Below are 22,838 nucleotides of genomic sequence, written 5' to 3'. Positions count from 1 at the left end.
CGTGAGTGTATGAATGAGGGTATTTTTGTTTTATAACATATTAATTTTATATAACTTATAAGATCTAAAGCATCTTAGTTTAAAATTTTATAAGCTCTTTAAAAAAGATGCCAAACACTTTACTGGAGCTTCTAAGCTATCTAATATCTTATAAGATATTTTTAGAAGCTTATAAGCTTGGCCGAACACCCTCTAAATTTTATAATGTAATTATAAGCTATTCATTTTTTTAAAAAAAAGAAACTTTTCCTAGGATATGAACAACAAAAATAGCAAAATTCTTTATTTACAAAATAAAGAATGAAAAGGACTTAGACAAGTAGCATGGTCATGAGAAGCCCTAACATGATGATGATGATGATGGTGCATGGCCATAAGTCATGATGACTAACATCATGATGAGGGTACGCCACATGGCCTATCTGAGGCACTAGAAAAATATCATCGCCACGTTTGCATGTGAGAGAGAGCAGTTAAAGATCTCCTTCGCTCTGCACTCGCTGTTTCTCTCTCTCTCTCTAAAATCTTTTTTGTTTTTAAGTTTTCTCTCTCAAATCTCTCTCCACCCAAAATCTCCCGAAAATCTTTTACATTTTTGCTCTTCCTCGGTAAAGGAGAATCGAAGCGTAGAAAAAACAGCTATTTTCCGTTCCAGGTTCGTCGTGGAATATCGGCAAAAACTCAGTTGAGGTACGATAATTTTTGTTTTGGATTGTCTAATTTTTGTGTGATTAGTCATTTTGTTTGAGTTGAGTTGCTGAATGGTTTTTGGTGAAATTTTTGTATGTAGAAAATGTGGTTATTACGAGAAGCGTGTGGAGAGTCCTGATTTAATGTATTTATTTGGTTGAGTATGGTTGTGGTGAGATTAATTGTTCCGATATTTTTCTTCAGATTTTTTGTACCAGCCACGGAAATGATTGTCGGAGACGATAATTGATAATTAGATATTTTATGTTATATTCAATATGTGTTACAAGGATAGTGATTTTCCTTAAGTTTTTGCGCACCACTAATACATCTTCTTAGAAGAGTAGATTTCTGGGGTTTCTAGATGTAATACTTTGCGTTATTTTAATTTGAGATGATTTTTTGTTTTGTTTTCTATATAAGGAAAATTGAATCCTTGAACATTTTCATGTCTTTTCAATGCAATCAGCGTAGAATTGTGTTGGCCTAATTTCACCTTTTGTTTTTTTGGGAAATGGAATTTCTTTAAATTTGTACTTCTTCAAACAATATTAAATTGTTGCAATTATTTGTTTTAACTTTGTTTTGTTAGTTCATAATATTATATCGCCTTTCCAGTTTAATTTAAGTCAGTTCTTCGTGTCATCCAAATCAATCAATGTTATTTCCAGTAACCACATGCAAATGCTATTGCCAGATTTTGGTAATTGTTTTTTATGGTTTTGCAGGGCTGCAGGCACAATCTATTACCAATCTATAATTGTGTCTGGGAAGTTTACATGCTATAAATTTTGTGTTTAGATAATTGGTATTAAGCTTGAAGGTTGTTGCATTCACTGATCAAAAACTGGACAAGTTTTCTGCTTGGGTCAAAAAATGCTGAATTACAGTATTTCTGATCCTGGATGGGTGGAAGGTCATATGGAGTTTGATAGCTTTTCTTATTGCTCCCCACTTGTTTAGATAAAGAAGGTTTATGGCAACTTCAAATGAGAGGTGGATTGACAGTCTGCAGTTTTCCTCATTGTTTTGGCCACCTCCACAAGATGTGAAGCAACGGAAGGTGTGGTTTTTTCTTTTGAACAATGCATCAAAATTTTTGTCTATTGTTAATTTGATTTTTGGTATTCAAAACAAGGATTTGCTTCTAAAATAACATGTGTTAAGGAATCTGATGCTTTTTATGTCAGTGTGATGGTTGATGATTTGTAATTTGGGCTTCAGTCAATCACAGTCAATACAATTTTGTAATTGTCTACTAGGGATCTAAACTTTTGTTTTTGTTGCTTGGGATGTATGCTTCTTATAAAAATTATCCTATGCCTCACTGAACTTGTGCATGACTGGTAGAAATGCAAATTTCTGAGTTTATACAGAGAGATTTATGTTTTATTTGAAATAAGGCTCTATTTTCATGATTGTGGTAGGTGCTGATCCCATCCTTTATTAAAGGGAAAAAAAAAATTGACCTGTTGCTATTGCTATTTCCATAACGAGAAATGTGTGGAAGTACAAAAACAGACAAGTTTTTCATCACAATAATACTGGTTAACTATAAAACTACTGCATTACACTTGTTTTCAGATAACAAGTGTCAATGGTCCTTTGTTAGGGAGAACAGTCTATTCGTCATTTTGGGCATTAAATTTTGCATATTAGCATGTCTGATGCCATGTAGCGTACTGTTTAATAAAAGTAATGTTCATAACTTCTGTTCCTTAAAACGTTTTGCCTTTTGCAATCTATCATTAAGTTTCTCAATGTTTCTGATGATCTCCATCCTTTGTCTACTTTAGGCTCAAATTGCTGCTTATGTTGAGTTCTTTGGCCAATTCACCTCAGAACAATTTCCTGACGATATAGCAGAGGTAATATCGCTCCCTTTTTATACTTACCTACCTCTTATTAGTAGAATCAATTATGAAACTGAACGTCTTGTCCGTTCACTTTGAACATCTAGATCATTGTTGCTTGTGAACTGTCAAATATGACCTCTAAATGTTTCTAACTTGTGATGCATACTGGTTTTGCAGCTGATTCGTAACCGATATCCGTCCAATGAGAACAGACTTTTTGATGATGTTTTGGGTAACTTTCTCTGGTGTTGCATTTGAATTGATTATCATTTAAATCTTCACCTCAAAGTATTATGCGTCTAAATTAGTTTGTGCTGCAAAATGACTTTTGTATTTACTTCACATTTCAGCAACATTCGTTCTTCACCATCCAGAGCATGGTCATGCTGTTATTCTTCCCATTATTTCGTGCATTATTGATGGTTCACTGGAATATGATAGAAGTGGTCCTCCATTTGCTTCTTTCATTTCACTGGTTTGCCCCAACAGCGAGGTATTAAGTTTTTCAGGGTTGATGCCTCTTTACAATTTATCCTTTTCTGCATCACATGAATCTGATTGGAGTATCTTTTTCACTTTTTTCCTTTTTGTATATTACTAGTTTTGTTTGAAAAATTGATGCATCTGAGGTTCACCATTGCATCTGGTCATAATAAAGGTAGTGATTTAATCTTTATTTGCAGATGGAGTACACTGAGCAGTGGGCCCTTGCATGTGGGGAGATATTAAGAATATTGACTCACTACAACAGACCAATTTACAGAAGAGAACTTCTGGAACCATCTGAAAAAGAAGCAGATAGAAGTAGCAGTGGAACCCATGCTTCAACTAGCAGGTCAAAAGATGGAGAACCTTCTTTGCCTCCTACACAGCTGGAGAGAAAACCACTTAGGCCATTGTCTCCATGGATTACTGATATATTGCTTGCAGCACCTCTTGCTATAAGGAGTGATTATTTTCGCTGGTAAGAAACTACGACTTGAATGTCATGGTGAATGGATGATGCCAGCAAAAGTTCATTACACATACATAGTATTAGAATCCATATATGAGACTGAGGCTTGTATAAAACCAAGACACTTATTGGCAATATTATGTTCCTCTAAAGTCATTGAAATGACATATATGCATGCACTTAATAGTTAATACATTTTAAAAAATAAAACTTCCATGGAGATTTTTCATGTGCTTTTCTCTAGCTGATTAAAGTTGCTTGGCGAAAACAGTTGAGTTACATGGTTGAGCTTATGTATTTTTGACCAAGATACTTCATATCTGTAAGTCACTTAACTCAGCCAATTTTAGTCTGGTCCATTTCTTGAATACTTCGGCCAATCATCTCCAGCGTATTATTTTGAAGACTTTAAGTCTGTTGCTAAGGTCAATGACTGGTGCATTCTATTTCTAAGTTCATAAGCCTGAGCAAAAGTGGTTGCAGAGTTTGATGCATTTACAATGAGATCTTTGCCAATATGGTAGATTCTCCAAGTAAATTTTAATCACAATAGAATTTTAAGCACAATAGAATATCTAGTATATTCTGCATTAATATGTGTTTTTTACCAATTTGCTAGACCTTAATGAAATGTTTAATGCATTGTAGGTGTGGAGGTGTAATGGGAAAATATGCAGCTGGCCAACTCAAACCACCTTCAACTGGTTAGTTGAGTTTCTTTTCTAATAGTATCATAATTCACACACTCGACTACTGGACAAGAGTCTTTTCGGTATGTGCATGAGCTCAGTTTGCATATGCTCTAAATATTGATTACTGTTATTACTATTGTTTTTGCTGGTTTACAATAATAAACATTATAATATTATGTTGCCAAAATCTTGATCAGACATCCTGAATTATGCATTCATAGGAAATTATGAGCTTGTGTTCGTTATTTCAGGTTTATGGAAATTTGTGTTTCTACAGATAAGCATACTAGTAAGCTGGTTGATATCCATTGGACCCTTTCTTAAGAATACTCAATCGTAGCTGCTAATTGTTTTATAGTTACACATAGGAGAAAAAGTATCCGACTTCGTACATCTAAGATCAAGCAGGATTAATTGCATTTCGCACTTCTCAAATGTGGCATTGGTCGCCCCCGCCCCACCCTTGTATTTATATGCATTAATCTTCAATTATCAAACAAATTAGTTATTACCAATAATATAAACAAGGATCTACATAGACTTAGCTATAGCTAGTTAACATATTATGATACAAGAAAGAATAAGTGAGATTAATCATAAGCTAGAGTTAATTAAGTCAGTGTAGATTGATGAAACATTGTGAAAAGTTGGTTAAAAGAATTTGGCCTGTTTTAGAAAATATTGCTAATTTGAGGTAAATTGATTCAACTATATTATGTATTAGAGTATGGGATGAGAACATATTATAACAGTTGCTTTTATCTTTTCCCCGTACTCTGAGGTTGTAATGCATTATATGGCGAATGTTTAGTTTCCCAAAATGACTTTCATTTTAAATGCTATATCAGCTACTTCTCGTGGATCTGGAAAGCATCCTCAGCTTATGCCATCAACTCCAAGGTGGGCTGTTGCTAATGGTGCTGGAGTTATACTTAGTGTTTGTGACGAGGAAGTAGCTCGTTATGAGACTGCTACGCTAACAGCTGCTGCTGTCCCCGCGCTTCTGCTTCCTCCACCAACCACACCTATGGATGAACATCTAGTGGCGGGTCTACCAGCTCTTGAGCCATACGCACGCCTGTTTCATCGGTAAGTTTGCGAGGATTGTTTTCCAGAATCTAAAGTAGATTCCATCATTTTACTTACATGCTCTTCTGGTTTAGCTATTATGCAATTGCAAGTCCAAGTGCCACCCAACGGCTGCTTCTTGGACTACTGGAAGCCCCACCCTCCTGGGCTCCTGATGCACTTGATGCTGCTGTGCAACTAGTGGAACTCCTTAGAGCCGCAGAAGACTATGCCTCAGGCATGAGGGTAAGTCGGACCTTTTCTCTTTTTTATCTTTGTGAAAGTGAAAAAGTATCTGTGAAGAAGTTACTCTATAATATGATGATTTAAGAATTAAGAAATAAAGTTACAGCTTTCTGAGTGACTGATCTCACATGCAGCTACTTGTTGAGATGTGAAAAGCTTTTTAGTGTGGCACTTTCTTTTTTTTACCAGTTTGATGTAGTTATTGCTCTTTTGTTCTATTTCAGTATGTAAATTTAGAAATCTTTCTGATTTCATCTATTACTATTAAATCCTTTTCTGAAATTCTTGTGCACATATATCTGAGAGTCCAAGTTATGAAATTGACAGCTCTGGGAAAGTGTTCTAAATGCCCCTTATGGTTTTGACTCTGTCATTTGTTTCTTTCTTTCTTTTTTCTTTCCTTTCCTTTTCCAATGTTCAATGTCTGATATAACATTTACTCATGATGCTGGCAATGAATGTATTTTCTGAAAAACACACCTGCCTCAAACGTGTGGACCGTAGATCTTGTAATACATCTTATGCCTTCTGCTGAAACTCAATAATAGATAAAAGTGCAGCTCTGGTGACAAGTGACAACTGTGCACAATAAAACTGCAAGAGAATCTTTAGTTATCCCTGGATGTGCTTGGTAGAATTTGAAATTACTTTGCTTGCCATATTAGTGAATTGTATCTGCAAAGAGTGTGTGAGGAAGTATGTTGGGATAAGAACAATAAATATAGGTCATTCATCTCATTTTTAATTCCTTGGCAATTCCACGGTGGTCCGAGAGGGACTCATTGATGCCTGGTAATGTCCTTTGGAATGCACCAAAAAATTGTGAAATGCTTTATTGTTTTCTGTGCTTGCTTTTGAACTATTTTATCTTTTGCTGAAGTGCAACCCTTTATTTTAGATGACTTGAGATTGTTCCCTCAGGGTTCAAATATTAAGCTTATACACTTGTGCCTATCGATTTAAACCCTGACCACTTTTGAAGTGTGTTCTACTGGTGATTAGTGGAAATAAAAAAGGTTTAAAGCCTGGAATGTTCAGTTCATCCCTTATTTAATATCTTTCAGACATCACAGTAGCAAAATGAGTCAATTGAAGGCTTCTAGTTTAAATTCCTTCAGCATCTAACAAAACAAAGCTGAGTTAGAGTGGAACTTCAAAAACTAGTTAGTTACTCCTACCATTCATATTACATGTTAGAAGTGATGTCTTCTTTTCAGATAGTGCTAGTTATGAGATTTTGCTATTTCTATATATCCTTCTACCTATCATTCATTTTCTTGTTCATGATATAGTTAATTATGTTATGAAGATTAGTGTTCTCTCTCTATATCTCTCTCTTTGTGTGTATTCAATTTCTTCACCTTATTATGCCATAACATTATAGCTGAGGGGCACTCCTATATTTTTCTGATAGAGATGCACTTTGTGCTTTTCCACGTGTTAAGAGATACATGTTTCAGATAATGCTTTAATTATAGGCTATAGCTCTTGAAGTAGCTTCCTGGCAAGTACAGAGAACCATTTTTCATTTTTTCTTATCCTCGTTTATTTGTAATACAATACCATGCTAGATATTTTTGGGTGTCTTTGCCAAAGGTAAATGTAACCTAACTTCCTTGACGAGATTTATCAATAGTTGATTATGATTAACCATATATATCCTGATTGTTTGAAATAATTGTTGAAGCTTCCAAGAAATTGGATGCACTTGCATTTCTTGCGTGCAATAGGGATTGCCATGTCCATGAGAGCTGGAATTGCTGCAGATGCAGCAGCTGCTTTGCTTTTTCGAATACTTTCCCAACCAGCTTTACTTTTTCCTCCTCTGAGACAAGTTGATGGTATAGAAGTTCAACTTGAACCTCTAGGAGGGTACATATCATCCGGACGAAAGCAGGTACTCCATCTGTCATAGTCTCAAAACGCTTTTCTCTATGTCATTTCTTTTTAAACCATTCATGCATTTTACCTCACATACTGCAAATTATTTCAGCAACGGGAACTGCCTGCCGCAGAAGCCACAGTAGAGGCTACTGCACAAGGGATCGCATCAATGCTTTGTGCACATGGCCCTGAGGTTGAATGGAGAATATGTACAATATGGGAAGCTGCTTATGGTTTGATTCCTTTAAGTTCCTCCTCAGTGGATCTTCCTGAAATCATAGTTGCAACACCTTTGCAGCCCCCTATACTATCATGGAACTTATACATTCCTCTTCTTAAAGTTCTTGAGTATCTTCCTCGTGGAAGTCCATCTGAAGCCTGTCTAATGAAGATATTTGTTGCTACTGTTGAAGCAATTCTTCAGAGAACGTTTCCACCTGAGTCCTCTAGAGAACAAATTCGAAAAACAAGATATGTTATTGGGTCAGCATCCAAGAATCTTGCAATTGCTGAGCTCCGCACCATGGTCCATTCCCTTTTCTTAGAGTCATGTGCTTCTGTAGAGCTTGCATCTCGCCTTCTTTTCGTAGTGTTAACTGTCTGCGTAAGCCATGAAGCACAGCCCAATGGCAGCAAACGACCTAAAGGTGAAGATTCTTATACTGAAGTAGGTGAAGCCTTAGGTGAAGCCAATGGGAGGCATAGAGAATATCCAAGTAAACAGGGGAAGAAACAGGGGCCTGTAGCAGCATTTGACTCTTACGTTGTTGCTGCCGTTTGTGCTCTATCCTGTGAACTTCAAATCTTCCCTCTTGTCTCTAAACAAAGTAATCAGTTAGACGCCAGAACTATTTCTGGCATTGCTAAGCCTGCAAAAGTAAATGAACCATCCAGTGAGTTACAGAATGGTATTGGCGCTGCTGTTTATCATAGTCGCCGAATATTATCGATTCTAGAGGCTCTTTTCTCTTTGAAGCCATCTTCTGTTGGCACATCCTGGAGTTATAGTTCAAACGAAATTGTGGCTGCTGCAATGGTTGCAGCTCATGTTTCTGATCTATTTAGACGTTCAAAGGCTTGCATGAGGGCTCTTTCTGTCTTGATAAGATGCAAGTGGGACAATGAAATTCATTCTAGGGCATCTTCTCTTTTCAATCTAATTGATATTCATCGCAAAGTGGTTGCATCAATAGTAAACAAGGCAGAGCCACTGGAGGCTCACCTACTGCAAGCTCCAATATCAAGGGAAATCTATTCATGTTTTCATGGAAAAAGACCTAATTCATGTGCTAGCTGTTGCTGCTCAGAATCAAGCCAGCCAGCTTCTTTGTTGTGTGAAAATTTGCCTGGTTCGGAATCTTTGATCAATTGTGAGAAGGCTGATTCGACTGAGGTAGAAAGCTGTACAATGGGCAGAGGAATTGCAAGTTTTCCAACTAATGCTTCAGATTTGGCCAACTTTTTGACAATGGACAGGCATATAGGATTTAATTGCAGCGTGCAAGTTCTTCTTAGGTCCATCCTTGCCGAAAAACAAGAATTATGTTTCTCAGTTGTTTCTTTGCTCTGGCACAAGTTGATTGTATCGCCTGAAACCCAACCTAGTGCTGAGAGTACATCAGCCCAGCAAGGATGGAGACAGGTACATTCAGTCTATCATTGTTATGAGTGATTTTCTGCATTGTGTAGCTTATGAATTGTTAGAGAAATTGCTTGCTTACTTATTGTTGTAGTTATGAAAAACATACAGGAATATGAATAAGATGAATCGCTTTCCCTGCCATGTAACTCAGATATCCTAGGGTGGTAGTTAAAACCCAAGGGAAAACCACTACAAATGAATGCAGCACATTGCACCTGGTATCTTTGTTTCCTTTGACTTGGAGGGAAATTATTCTCCTCAAAAAGTGTCACTGGAGTTATTATTTATCTGCAGAACCTTGTTTGGATCTTCGTGCTTCACTGTAGTGTAGATGGACAGAGTCAGGTTTGGCTGTCTGCACATATTTTGTAATTTAGTTACTTAGCTCATTTGGTTCCTGGTGCTTGTTGCAGTAAGAAAGTAGCATAGATGGTTCACCATTTTGCTCATGAGAGATCTGATGAGTGTGTAACACGGATGAGACAGTCTTCTATGGGCAAAGCTTTGGCAATGCCTTTACTGAGTTAATTATTAGAGTAGACTTGTGATTGCCTTCTGAGTCTTCAAGTTCAAAACTTGTCCAGTTTTCACATTTTAATTTATATATAGCTCGAATCAGGAACTAGTATCTTAATCTGATGTTAATATGCTCATGACATGCTCTTTGAGAAGTTTGGATTAAACTCACTGGAAATGATGATGGCCAATCTGCTAGGAATGCTATTGGATCATTAAAGTGCGTGAAAAGCGTTTTGACCTATTTCTCTCTATGGACATCGATTCTTATTCTGAAAACCGAAACATGCTGTGCTGCTTATCAAACAGTAAGAGATTGCAGAGTCAAACAACACCTATTCTTTACATGTTGACAGTTACTTAGGTGAAACGAACCATAGGCCATATTCAGATATCCTATACAAGACTTGCTAAATGAACCATAGGCATATGAAGTGAAGGACCATATAGACCACTGGTTATCCATAACAATTAAGATTTCCTGCTCCTCTCCTCAACTCCTCATGAGAAATTTATTCTGTTCAATTTCCATATTATGAATGCAGAAGATTTATATTTTATACTAAATAAAAAATTTTGGCAGTAATATGGGAAAGCAGCTTTTTTATCTTCTTTCTGACTGAATGCCTCCGCTGCTGTTATAAGTCACTGAAAGAGAATAGCTTAGCAAACCTACCCACTGGCAAGTTTATGGCAATTCTACATATAGAACATCACTCTTCTAGTGCCTAACCTTGTGAAAAAGCTGGTCTTGTTTATGCAGACTTGTGGTTTACTTTGTTTACAGTTGGTTTGTCCTATCAAAATTTTATTTTTGATAACTTAAGCGAAAATCAAAAAGCTATAATGGCCAGAAATGGTGTATTAGTTGCAAAACAAAATGGGATTATCTCTGACCAGCATCAAATGAGTAGGTTTAGTGCTCCTTAACTTTGAGTTGTAGTGTAGAATACAACCTCCATCCCGGAAATAACATTTGGATAACCAAAGCAAGCCCACTCAGAGAAGCTGTGCAACTAGCCCTGTGTCCTTGGCTGAGAATGCTTTACAGAGGAACATTTTTTGCTTTTTGAAAGAATAGTCTACTAAATTATTCTCTAAATTAGTTACTGTGGGGTGGAGAATATGTCGTGGGGATACTCCGAACAGTAAGTCACTCAGCCTAGGGCAATGCCAGATGGGGCCTTGATTTTCAATGTAATGTAATATTTTGCTAACATATCATTTATCACGTAGAGCATGAAGTAAAATCATGAATATTGCATTTGCTAGGTTGGGCGTTCAGATAGGAGATCTATTTTACCTGGAATCAGCAATATGATCTAACTGTGCTTTCTAGTTTTTTCAGTTTTTAGTTGTGAATTTTTTGCATGGTATCACTGCTTGCATGATTTGTATGCATGCTACTGGAAAATTAATTGATGATAAACCCCAATCTTATATAATCGTTATGATTGCTGAATACAGGTGGTTGATGCACTCTGCAATGTAGTCTCAGCATCACCAGCTAAAGCTGCAACAGCTGTTGTTCTTCAGGTCAGATTTTATTTTTCTTGAACTACATACTGAAAATGCTTTGTGAAGCCAAAATCCTTCCAGTAATTTTCTGACAATGGGGGTGCTGTAAGACACCAAGAAATTAGTCATCCTGCAGTTTTTCTTCCTTTGAATTTAAGAGTTACTTTAGATTATGTAGAATTGAGTTGTTATGTTATGTCTAAACCTCAGTTTTTGGACTGTGGTTTACTTTTGTCTGAGTTGCTGTTAATTATTTTATTAGTTTCTGTGGCTGTGTTTATCTGTCAGGCGGACAGGGAATTGAAGCCTTGGATTGCTAAAGATGAAGATCTTGGTCAAAAGATGTGGAGAATCAACCAGAGAATCGTGAAAGTTATTGTTGAGTTAATGAGAAACCATGATGCCCTGGAATCATTGGTAATTCTGGCTAGCGCATCAGACCTCCTTCTTCGTGCCACCGATGGTATGCTTGTTGATGGTGAAGCATGCACTTTACCTCAGCTGGAGGTAAAATATTCTGATCTTTGCTAGTAAATTTCCCCTTTCTACTGTCTACTTTGGAAACATCTTAAACCTTCTGTCCGGCGATGTGTTTCTAATCTTTTCTAGTGAAATTTCCCCTTCTACTCATTGCTTGTTCGAAGATACCTTGCACCTTCTGTGTTCTGCAATGTTTTTCTTGAGATGATGTCAAAGAGATCCTTTTAGCCCTCAAAGTCTTAAAATTGTAGTATTTGGTTCCTGAATTCTGAAATGTATCCTTTTATTCCCTAAACTCTGTATTTTCTTACTACCACTCAATTGTCCTGAATTTGAGCAGAAAAACAAATTTGTACATGTGGTACAGTTTAGCAATAAAAATGGTATAGTTTCAAGTTTCTTGCAATCTGAGACATTTGCATGTTTTTGTTATGTTTCTTTTATGATTGTTTGCATCTAAAATAATGACAGTTGCTGGAAGCAACAGCTATAGCAGTCCAACCAGTGCTTGAATGGGGAGAGTCAGGATTGGCAGTGGCAGATGGCCTTTCAAACTTGTTGAATGTACAAAAAACCTCCATGGCTTATGAGTGTCACTTTCATGTTGACATCTAGATGATACATACACATTAGTGAATGACCATTACGTCGTAGAGAAATACTTGGTGTTTACGTTATTCTTTTGAATAATAAAACACTGCTAACAAAGTTGGCTGATATGCAGTGTCGCCTCCCTGCTACAGTTCGTTGTGTTTCTCACCCAAGTGCTCATGTTCGTGCTCTTAGTACATCGGTTCTTCGTGCGATTCTACATGCTGGTTCAATAAAATCAAGTTATAAACAAGTAGAAGTTAATGGTGTTCATATTCCGCGCTATCAATATGTAAATGTAGGCATTACTGACTGGCGAGCTGATGTAGAGAAGTGTTTGACATGGGAAGCACATAGCCGACTTGCAATGGGCCTGCCTATTCAGTTTGTTGATACTGCAGCAACGGAATTAGGCTGTACTATATCCATTTGAAGTTACCTACCGTAACATCTGGCAACTTTATTTTTCAAGCCCTGACTGTGAGTCGATACAAGAACAGAGAGGATACCAGTTGCCTAAAGGATCCAGATTGGCCTGTAAGTTCTTTATACACCTTCCTTTTGATGATGATTGATGTTTGGTGGAATGCGCATATAGCCTCCCCGAATTCATTGTCATTTAGATAAATCAAGTATTAATCTTCATTTACTCTGAAACTTCCAGCTCAATGGCAAATTGATGTACCATGATGTTCTGAACTTTGTCAATCTTTTTACAGCGACTCATATTCAAATAGAAATTGCCTGGTTGCTACTCATCTTTTTAGTTGTACCTTGATGTCCACTGGCATATTGTTTGTTCCTAGAGTGCCCAAAAAATGAATTACTTTACTTGGGACGAGTTTGGTACCAGAACAGTGACCGCAAGAAGATTGAAGGAAAAAAGTTTAAGGAATAATACTATAGCAACTCAGTATTAGTCAAACATAAACAGGCTTAATACAAGTGGTATAATATATCTTCAGATTCTTCACCATTTAGATAATTTGACCTTTAGAGCTTTTGGTTGGAATTTCGTTTTGTCTGTATGGAATGGAAGCACATGGTCTGGGACAACTGTAGATGATAACTACCATGCAAAATGTGACATGATGCTGTTAAAATATGTTATATGAAAATGAATAATCTTATTGCCTACAATATATGAAGCACTAAATGTATCATTATGTTGCATTTAATTAAATCCAAATAAACATGTATATGTGTGTGTGTGTTTGATATAAGAGAGTGTTCAGAATCAACTTTGTAATATTTTGAATTACTTGGAAATGTTGAACAAACATCCCAACATCTGATAAATCTGCTGCTTTTACTTACCAACTAGTGAACTCTAAACGCACTTGTCCAATGCTGTCTGGGATATTATTTGTGAAACTTATGACATGTTCAAAATATAATGAATCAAATCCTCAACATAGGAAATAACTACATATCAAACGTATGTAGCACCAACATCTTTGGTCTCCAACACCCTCAGTTTACAGTAAATGGCCTCCTGTCGACAGCAAGATTCAAACAAATGTATAACTTCTTCACTGTAGTATAAATTATGACCAAAAGTCAAGCAAAAATTAAACTTGTCACTATAGATTATGATCAAGGGGCGGGGGCGGGCTATACCCGAATCAATCAGGGTGATCCAAATCCTTTCTCTCAAGTAGCCATCCCCATCATGGAACCCCAATTCAGTTAAAATAAATAAATTATAAAAATTACAAATTTCGGAGGACTCCACTAATAATTGATTTACCACCAAAAGACCCAGTATCAGCTATGCTAAACTCCAGCACAACAGCTCAAACCTTGTCGTCAGCCTCAGAAGATTCTGGTGATCCTCCATGCTTTTGCTGACTGCTTCTGGAAATTGAATGGCTACGTCGTTCTTTACCCCCAGGTTTTGATGAGGCATTGCCGTACCAGATCATTCCAAAAACGGCAATGATCATGCCAATGACTACTTGTATATTGAGACCCTCTTTTCCAAAGAATAGGAATCCTAGGATCAATACGAGAATAGTCTTCATGTGCCCAAGGACTTGAAAAGAAACAGCAGTAAATCTGCCTATACAGATGAACTGACTGAGATTCGTTCCCACTGCAATTGTACATGAGAGGACCATGAACACCTACGGAATCAAAAGGCGACCATGAATGAGATAGTTCCAGAACTTACACCACTTTATAGAGAGGTGACACACACGCACACACACACACACACACATATATATATATATATATATATATATATGTATACCCACATACACTGTACCAAATGCATGTGTACAGGAGGGCAAAGGAACAAAATATACAAAACATGAAGTCCCCACCTCACTGATGAACCTAGTACTGTGAATGTTTAATGCATTATAGCATTGAGGATAGCTTAGCAAAACAATGATGCACATTACGAAGAGCTTACATATATGGTAACAAATAACTAATGGTTTCACAATGTCAAGCAATGCAAATTTATCTTAACCATTCTGCATAATATAGGTCTCCCCCTGATTGACCATGGGATGCATGCAGAACAATCCTACATTTAAGGGAAGATTAGTTTCCACTACAGTTAATTAAGTGACCAAGATGTAATGTTACAAGCACAGGGGAGGTGCATCTGTGCGAGGGCAAAATCTGATGATCGTTGTATAAATCGGATAGATTCACCAATAGAATGTGAATTCACAGGAGAATATAGAAAGATGCTCTAATGAAGCTAATTATCACTACATGCTAAGATCAGAGGCATGGACAATGATTATAGAACATATATGAGAATAACATGTGAATGCACTTACCACAGATGGTATAGTAAAGTCAAAGGCATCAATTCTTTTGTTTGTCAACCAATAATCCAGAAAGGGGCCTAGCAGCAACAATGATGCAGCCTGAGCTGGTGCGGTGTGTCCCAGTAGATTGAAAGAACTTAGGGAGTACTTTCTCTGAAGGAAATGAACATACTGCACATGCATATTCATAATTATGTAATTGACAAAAAACTGCACACTTAAAAACCTCTAACAAGGTGGGAAAATGCATTACAAATGACATTCTGGTAAAGAAACAAAAAATCTTTTAAAGCAAATAGTAGACCATAGAATTCTCCACCTACAGCATAGCACTCATTCTTTCTGTCCTTTTCTTTTCTGTTCTTTTGTTTTTCTTCTTTTGAGTGGGGGCAGGCACAGTGCAGAAGTCTGGACTGTGCTACCAGATGCTGACGAATGGTGCAAACAAATTATTTCTAGTTAAACCATGGTAGACAACTTACATACTGTTGCAGAGACGTACTCCAGACTGCGATAAATGCAGCAAGAAACCCTCTGGTATTAACACTCACATCAGTGACTGTGCAGACAGCAACACCAAGGAGTACAACCAAGATACTAAGCTTTGTGTCTCTCGAATATCTGATCTTGTCAAACGCTACTTCCAATAAGCAGGATACTGGTATCATGCTTAACTTTGCAATCTGATAATATAATACAGGACACAATATCATATACAGGATCATGGTAGAAGATTGCTGGAATGTAGCTAAAATACTTGTCTCTTTGTTTTTTGTTACTTTTAGAATGGAAGAATGCATCATTAAATACCTGGTAAAATCCAACCGAATTCCACATTAAACTGACATTCATCCCGACAATAGAAAAATTTGCAAACAAAACAAATTTCAGTAGCTCCTTGAAAGGTAGATGAGAAACTTGGATGTAACCCAGCCACCTAAGAACAGCCGTCATCAAGGTGGTTGTAGCAAAATGCAAACCAGTTAACGTTGTAGCTGCATGGTGGTTATAATCAAAAAGCTAAAAATCTCATGTGAAAATAAAAATGTCAAAACAGAATAATTGAAAAGAAAAGGTTAGGTCCATCATTACTCTTATTTCAGTTTCTCTTCACAATTTTCTGAACTACAAAAATCAACATCAGCTGCTAAATGTATTAATTATACAACTTTTAATTTATCTGGATTTCACCATCATCACATAATCCAACCATATGTACATGCCTGAAACAACGACCATTTGGTTTATGTTCCTGCCTGTGGAATTAATGATCACTATCACAAGCAAAACATATCAATTAAGTATATTTTGGGTTATACTTGAAAATGACGTCTGATCCTCTAAACTCCAATGCAAAACTCATGCTTGCTTTGCTCTCTACCTTGCAGCTCAATCTCATATTCTGCCAAAAAACTGTTTGGGTCTTTCTTCTAGCATGTATCTTCGCTTGAGAGTTGGTAAATTGTAGTACACATATCATATATGCTCTTGTGTAGAATATTGGCAATTATTTGAGTAGGATGTCCGATAATCAGATACCAAAAATCCACTAGATCTGGCATATTAATACCAGGGATCTACAGATTTCATGAAAGTATGCAATATTACAATGAACAGTTTCAACTTATTTAGAAGAATAAACCTCACAGCTCGGAAGCAGAGGACATTGATCAACCATTGACTATTTCTATTGAATATTCTTTTGTTTCATACTTTTCCCTAATCCATGATATTAACTCTTAGTCAGTGTTGGCAACTGCACACAATTTCATTAACAAAATATTCAAGTATTTCAAATCAAACCTGTTACTAGTTAACTCTCACCATAAATAGTCGATCCCAAGTCCAAAATCAAATAAGTACAACTCAGCGGAGGCTCATTTGATGCCACCCAGTTGGGTAGGCACCCAACTGGGTGGAGAGGATGACACATGGCAACGGAGCATTTATAGTTATCTTATTTAATTGTGTTAAACAAAGGTGTAAAAGCTGTAAAAGGAGTATACACGGTTGGTCAGACAATTGTAACAAATGAAAACTTGTGCAATTAGGGTAAGTTTACAAATATTTTAAGATATTTAAAAAAAATATTTCAATTTTTTTAAAAAGAATAAATTTATCCGATCCAAGAGTCGAATGTTCAGACTTCACATACTCTTTCTAAAAAATAAGAAATACCTAATATATTTTTAAAATTTGAAAGAGTTAATGTGATTTTGATCAACATCTACACCCAGTTGGGTGCCCCACCGAATGAGCGCTTGGTGGATTCTATTCTAATTGGTATAAGAAACTTACCAAAGCTGAAGCCGTAAGTAGCCATTAAGGCTTTATTGACAATGATGATCCCAACTGAAGTGACTACATTGAACATCCAAGCAGCTGCATCCACTGCAGCCTTCTTATCAGCTTTGCTTGATGGTGCCATTATGCCCTTTTGTTATTGCGGTTATAACTGTCCAAGGGGTGAAAAATATTACCCAGCTAGGACATAAAATTTTTACTCTCACCACCGCATCCAATCCAAGATTTTCACTTTCTAAGTTTCCTGCAAGCAAACCTGAAGTAAAATAAACAATCCAACTAGATAAATTCTTCAATTTATTATATTAACAGCAAAACTTAGCTATCTTAAAAGCATTTCCACATAGCAACTCGTCATATAGATAAGGATGTCCTTCACTTTTTCGAGAATTGGATTAAGAACTTTCTTCACTAGGAAAACAATTCTATATGGTTTCTGCAGCAATAATGTATATATGCTATTTCATACAGCATGACTTGATCACTTTCTAATTAAAACTATGATCAGAAGACTCTGAAACCCGGAAAGTCCCAATCATCAACAGATGACATTTATCCAACATATTAATCCAACAAAATTTTAGCAGGCAGTTTTCTTTCCAACGCAATAGCACAGTTAAGTTCTAAACAGTTTCACACATTCCTTACAAATCATGGTGAAAAAAAAACACTAATTTTATTCAAAAACCAGATCATCCCATCGACAGAACCAAAAACACATCCAGGTTGCAGAATTTAAATCCCAACTAGTACAGTCAGATCTAAAATCCCAAAACCCCCAAATATTTGCCCAGATCGCATACAATTCTCAAAACCCACCATCAATTACTCACCAAATTACAGATCTAACCACACGAAATCACCAAACCCACCTGGAAATCAATCCACAACTCAAATTCACATCACCGGAGAAGCTAACCAAACATACATTGATCATACGAAGCAGCACCAAAAACGTGCCTTTGTCAAACTTATAACGGAAAGAAAGGGACTTTTGGCGTGATTTTTCAGTCTCCTTCAGATCCTCATGCACAAAGCTCTTGAGTTGATAATAAAAGAGAGTTAAAACGTGCCTGCATGTGATGTGCTTATAAATCTATACATACATAGGTATAGGTAGGTGGTATACGTAAGTATCAGGATACTTTTATACGGTGGTAGAATTGAGTGAAGTGCACTGGGAATGTTGCTGATGGGGAATGGGATTTGTGTTTAAATTTAGGGTTTGACCAAATTGGAATGGAAGTTTTCAGTTGAACTCAAGTTTTTGCTTCCCTTACTAATGTAAATACTGCCAAGAATTCAAACTTTTTCTGGTTTTAGATTAATGAAAATTTTTAAAAGAAAAAAAAGTACAATAAAATTTATTTTAAAGGACAAATTACAACCACATCAAATAAAATGCAGCCCCTTACAGAGTAAGGTGAAAATTATTTTATTCTTGTTGATTTTTTTTTTAAAATTTGAATAAATCTTTTCTCCCTGCAATAGGTTAGTATTAAGCCAATCGTGAGTAAATATGAATTTTCATTCGACTCTTTTGCTGATGTTAACAATTTCGTGAATTTTCACTAATAGATGTATCTTTTTGTTGGACGAAAATAAACACTAGAAGCATTATATGTAAGTCCCAAATCGCAAAAAATTTAAGTATAATTACACCGGACATCATAGGAGAATTATCCATTAAAATTCATAATAAGATGGCATTGCCATTTTTTTTTACTTTATTATTATTTTCAAAAGAATTTTGTTGCATCTGACCCGATAATAACAATCATTGTATTGAGATGTTAATTTTATGTATATAACATTATCATAAATTTTAATTTGAATTATGGTTTTTATTGAGGTAATATGTTACTATCAAACTAATCCAAAGTTGGTATGATGATATCTATTGTTTGATGACTTGACTCGCAATCTGCAATTATTGATTTTGGGTCTTCATCATCCTCAAAAATTGCAATTGCCAAATTACATAAAAAATAATGATCGAAAAAGACATCAATCTCGTAAAAATCAAATGTACCAAGATAGGTAATAATGTGTTTATCAAAACGTAACCTAATTTGAGTTTTCATGATAATAAAATTTGCTTCACACTTTTAGCTACAAATATATAAATTCTTATGTCACGCATAAATATTTTATTTAAAGATATTTTATAATACACAGTTAAGAAAATAAATACTATATTAATAATGTTTAGTTTCAATAGCAGCTACATCGGATAATAACTCCACAATTTACAATTATATTATATGAAAATAAAATATTTTGATTGGCATAAATGATAGAAGATTAAAATATATACGCTTGAATTAAAAAGAAAAAGATAATATTTTTAAATTTAATATTTATGACTCTCATGTATGTTTTCTTAATTTTATAAATTTTTTTTTTTTTTGCAACGTTTCTAATAGTTATTAACTCGAAACATGTATTAGAAATGAAGCTTTAATCCATGTTTTTGCCTTTATATGTTTTTGTCTAGAAAAGGTTGGATGAAACTAACCGTAATTTAGAAGAATTTAACCGTCATAAAACATTTAAAACTTGTCAGGATATTACTTAGAAATAATGTTCGATGTCAGAATTTGAATGAAGTATTTTGAGGTATCAATCTTACCAACAAACCTTATATAATTATGGCTTATATATACGGACAACATGCCTTGTTCTATTGCTAAAGTCATTATACTCTTACATATTACAGGAATAATATTATATTTTGTTTACTAGTGTAAGAACCTGAGCAACTTAATACCAACGCAAACAATGCAATATTTCCAGTTCATCTTATTAGTTACAAGGACATTCAAGTTCAAGAGAGGTATCAACATTTCATATCCCAACAATCTGGAAATTTTGTGAAGCCATATCAGCGGCTCAAGAAATGTATGTTCCATATTTATGGAAGCTACAACTTGCTTGTTTTAGAAAGGCTCCCCATAGCTTTGGCTTTTTGCCTGAGAACAAACTTCTGTGTTTTTCCGGTTGAAGTCTTGGGCAAATCCTCAAAAACGACGGTCTGTGGAGCCATGTAGCGCGGCAACTGATCACGACAATACTTGATAATGTCCTCAGCAGTTGCATTAAAACCGTCTTTGAGTTTCACGAATGCGCATGGTGTCTCACCCCAGTGGTCGTCAGGCCTTCCCACGACAGCAGCCTCGAGAACTGCCGGATGGCTGAAGATCACCGACTCGACTTCTATTGTACTTATATTCTCCCCTCCTGAGATGATTATATCCTTTGATCGATCCTTTAGTTCTATGTAACCGTCGGGATGTTTAACTCCCAAGTCTCCACTACGAAACCAGCCACCTCTGAACGCGTCTTGAGTTGCTTTGATATCTTTCAAGTATCCGTTCATTACTGTGTTTCCTCTAAACATAACCTCTCCTATGGTTTTTGCGTCAGGAGGCACACTCTGCATGGTGACAGGATCTTTCACATCGATTTCTTCCATGCCGATGTGTTGTACTCCTTGACGAGACTTGATTTTTGCTCTAGCATCGAGGGGCAAGAAATTCCACTCAGGTTTCCAAGCGCAGACTGTTCCCGGGCCATAAGTTTCTGTCAGACCGTACGCGTGAGTTATGTTGAATCCCAGCTCCTCCATCTTAAGGAGTACCTGAGGAGGCGGTGGTGAGGCACCTGTCATAACCGACACGATTCCAGGGAGCGGCCTTCGTTCGTCAGCCAGTGCGTTTATTATCATGTTCAACACAGTAGGTGCACCTCCCATATGTGTCACCCGATGCCTGGCAATGCTATTGAATATTCCTTTGGCAGTGACGTTCCTCAGGCATACATTCGTCCCTCCTTGTGCTGCCACAGCCCAAGTGAGGCACCAGCCATTGCAATGAAACATTGGTACGATCCATAGATAGACAGGCATAGAGAGCATTTCGTTAAGAAGAACAGCAGACAAAGAATTAAGATAGGCTCCTCTATGACTATAGACGACGCCTTTAGGGCTAGACGTCGTGCCTGACGTGTAATTGAGAGCAATAGGATCACATTCATCATTCGGTCTCATTATTGCAAAATCAGTCTTTCCTCTTGCTAAGAAAGACTCATATTCCAGACCTTCTGGCATTGACATCCGACCATTAGCTCCAGTTAATGAATGGGACTCTGGAATAATGACTAGATACGGCAACTTGACATCTTTCTCAGATAAAATCTTAAATGCACCTTTGGCAGCATCAAGAAGCTGGTAATCTACAAATATAACCTTAGCTTCTGAATGCCTCAGCAACACTGACACCATTCCCGAATCATGGCGTATGTTAAGCGCACAAAGGACTGCCCCAGCCATTGGAACAGCAAAGTGTAGCTCATACATTTCCGGAATATTCGGAGCCAACGCGGCAACCTGGTCACAGTATGAGCTACTTACCAAGGAGAACAACTTACTAGAACAGAAATTGAAAATGAACTTGGACAGGAAACAGTCATTAAACTTTAATCAATAGAAACTACAAATTCAACTTGGTTCGTCAATGAAAACCGAAGAGATTAGGCGAAAAGGCTTGGATGGAACTAAGAGGCTTCAAGTGGAAAAGTGACAAAACTTGCATTGTGATTGGCTGAAAAAGATGATGCAGTAAAGACATGGCCTGAGTTAGGGGACTAAAACGAGAATGACCTGAAGTTAGGGGACGAAAATTGCCTTTAAGCCTTTTATTTTCAGCCAATCACAATGCAAGCACCAATTTTAAAAGTCACATGCCTGGCATGTGACTTCTTCCGGCGAGTGACTCAACTTTCCGATCAAATTTGTACCAAAATTGAGATTTTTTTAGTTTTATGGGATCACATTGGAACCTAGTAACTTAGGGGACTAAAACGAGAATAGCCTGAAATTATGGGACGAAAATTGCCTATAATCCAAACTCATGCTGTTAATTACAAACATAAAGCAATTCCATCACGAATAAAAAGTTCAAGAACTTGCATAGGTTGAAGACTTTAATAATTAAAAGTAGCAGCTCTAACACAAAGGATCATAAATGCAAGTGTAATGGTACCCTAAATAGTTCGCGTTCAATGAACATTTCCAGCATTCAAATGAAACAGGACGAACATCCCACTCTGCTACAGAATCAAAAATCCATACACAAACAACCTTATCGACAACAAATTTAAACCAGATCAAACAAAGCCCACAACAGATACGACCAAACAACAGTCAAGAACCCACAATTCTATTCAAGCAAATATGGAAAAAAACTCACAACATCTCCGCGAGAAATCCCGAGCTGGCTGAGTGCGGAAGCGAGTCTGACGCACCTATCATGGGTCTGCTTCCATGTGAACTTCAAATCGCCATAAACAACAGAAACTCTGTCTGCGTAAACAATTGCTGTCCTTTCCAAGAAGCTTATGGGCGTCAGTGGAATGTAATTTGCTGCGCACTTCAGGCTGCCTTTTTCCATGGATGGAATCACCGATTAAACGTTTGAAATTGCAAAAACTTGGAGATAGACTTGTCCTTCTTTTTCCTTCTACAAACTGTTATTTGGATGAGCACTCGGCTGTGCTGACAGCTATATGCATATTCTGACGTTACTGCTGATGTAACAGCATATCACT

At 36.6% G+C, this 22,838-nt stretch overlaps 3 protein-coding genes across 6 annotated transcripts; 1 reads left to right on the top strand and 2 right to left on the bottom strand.

Moving 5' to 3' along the window:
• On the top strand, positions 506–12,896 carry LOC105158892 (protein GIGANTEA-like; the record flags this gene model as incomplete). The annotated part of the gene is given in 15 exon segments (XM_011075801.2): positions 506–690; positions 1,419–1,753; positions 2,487–2,558; positions 2,724–2,778; positions 2,897–3,039; positions 3,230–3,510; positions 4,150–4,205; positions 5,042–5,282; positions 5,357–5,507; positions 7,195–7,404; positions 7,501–9,033; positions 11,017–11,085; positions 11,356–11,574; positions 12,019–12,111; positions 12,272–12,896. Coding segments are annotated over 14 exon segments (3,510 nt in total). The 3' UTR covers positions 12,572–12,896.
• Positions 13,533–18,509, bottom strand: LOC105158891 (UDP-galactose transporter 2). 4 transcript variants are annotated; one of them, XM_011075798.2, is made up of 6 exons: positions 18,104–18,509; positions 17,226–17,487; positions 15,738–15,922; positions 15,410–15,610; positions 14,937–15,098; positions 13,533–14,264 (listed from the first exon to the last, which is right to left on the bottom strand). In XM_011075798.2, the coding sequence occupies exons 2-6, from the start codon at positions 17,353–17,355 to the stop codon at positions 13,935–13,937; spliced, it is 1,008 nt and encodes a 335-aa protein (XP_011074100.1). In that variant the 5' UTR covers positions 17,356–17,487; positions 18,104–18,509; the 3' UTR covers positions 13,533–13,934. The 4 variants fall into 4 exon arrangements, with proteins under 4 accessions (XP_011074100.1, XP_011074099.1, XP_020548348.1 ...); XM_011075797.2 differs by having other exon boundaries at positions 17,226–17,475; XM_020692689.1 differs by having other exon boundaries at positions 17,226–17,475; positions 18,160–18,509.
• Positions 19,995–22,831, bottom strand: LOC105158890 (probable acyl-activating enzyme 1, peroxisomal). The gene is made up of 2 exons (XM_011075796.2): positions 22,481–22,831; positions 19,995–21,618 (listed from the first exon to the last, which is right to left on the bottom strand). The coding sequence occupies exons 1-2, from the start codon at positions 22,679–22,681 to the stop codon at positions 20,155–20,157; spliced, it is 1,665 nt and encodes a 554-aa protein (XP_011074098.1). The 5' UTR covers positions 22,682–22,831; the 3' UTR covers positions 19,995–20,154.

This window comes from Sesamum indicum, linkage group LG3 (assembly GCF_000512975.1).
Source record: "Sesamum indicum cultivar Zhongzhi No. 13 linkage group LG3, S_indicum_v1.0, whole genome shotgun sequence".
In the NCBI taxonomy this organism is placed as follows: Eukaryota; Viridiplantae; Streptophyta; class Magnoliopsida; order Lamiales; family Pedaliaceae; genus Sesamum; species Sesamum indicum.
The sequence above is the reverse complement of the archived record's forward strand: the minus strand, read 5'-3'. Positions and strand labels throughout refer to the sequence as shown.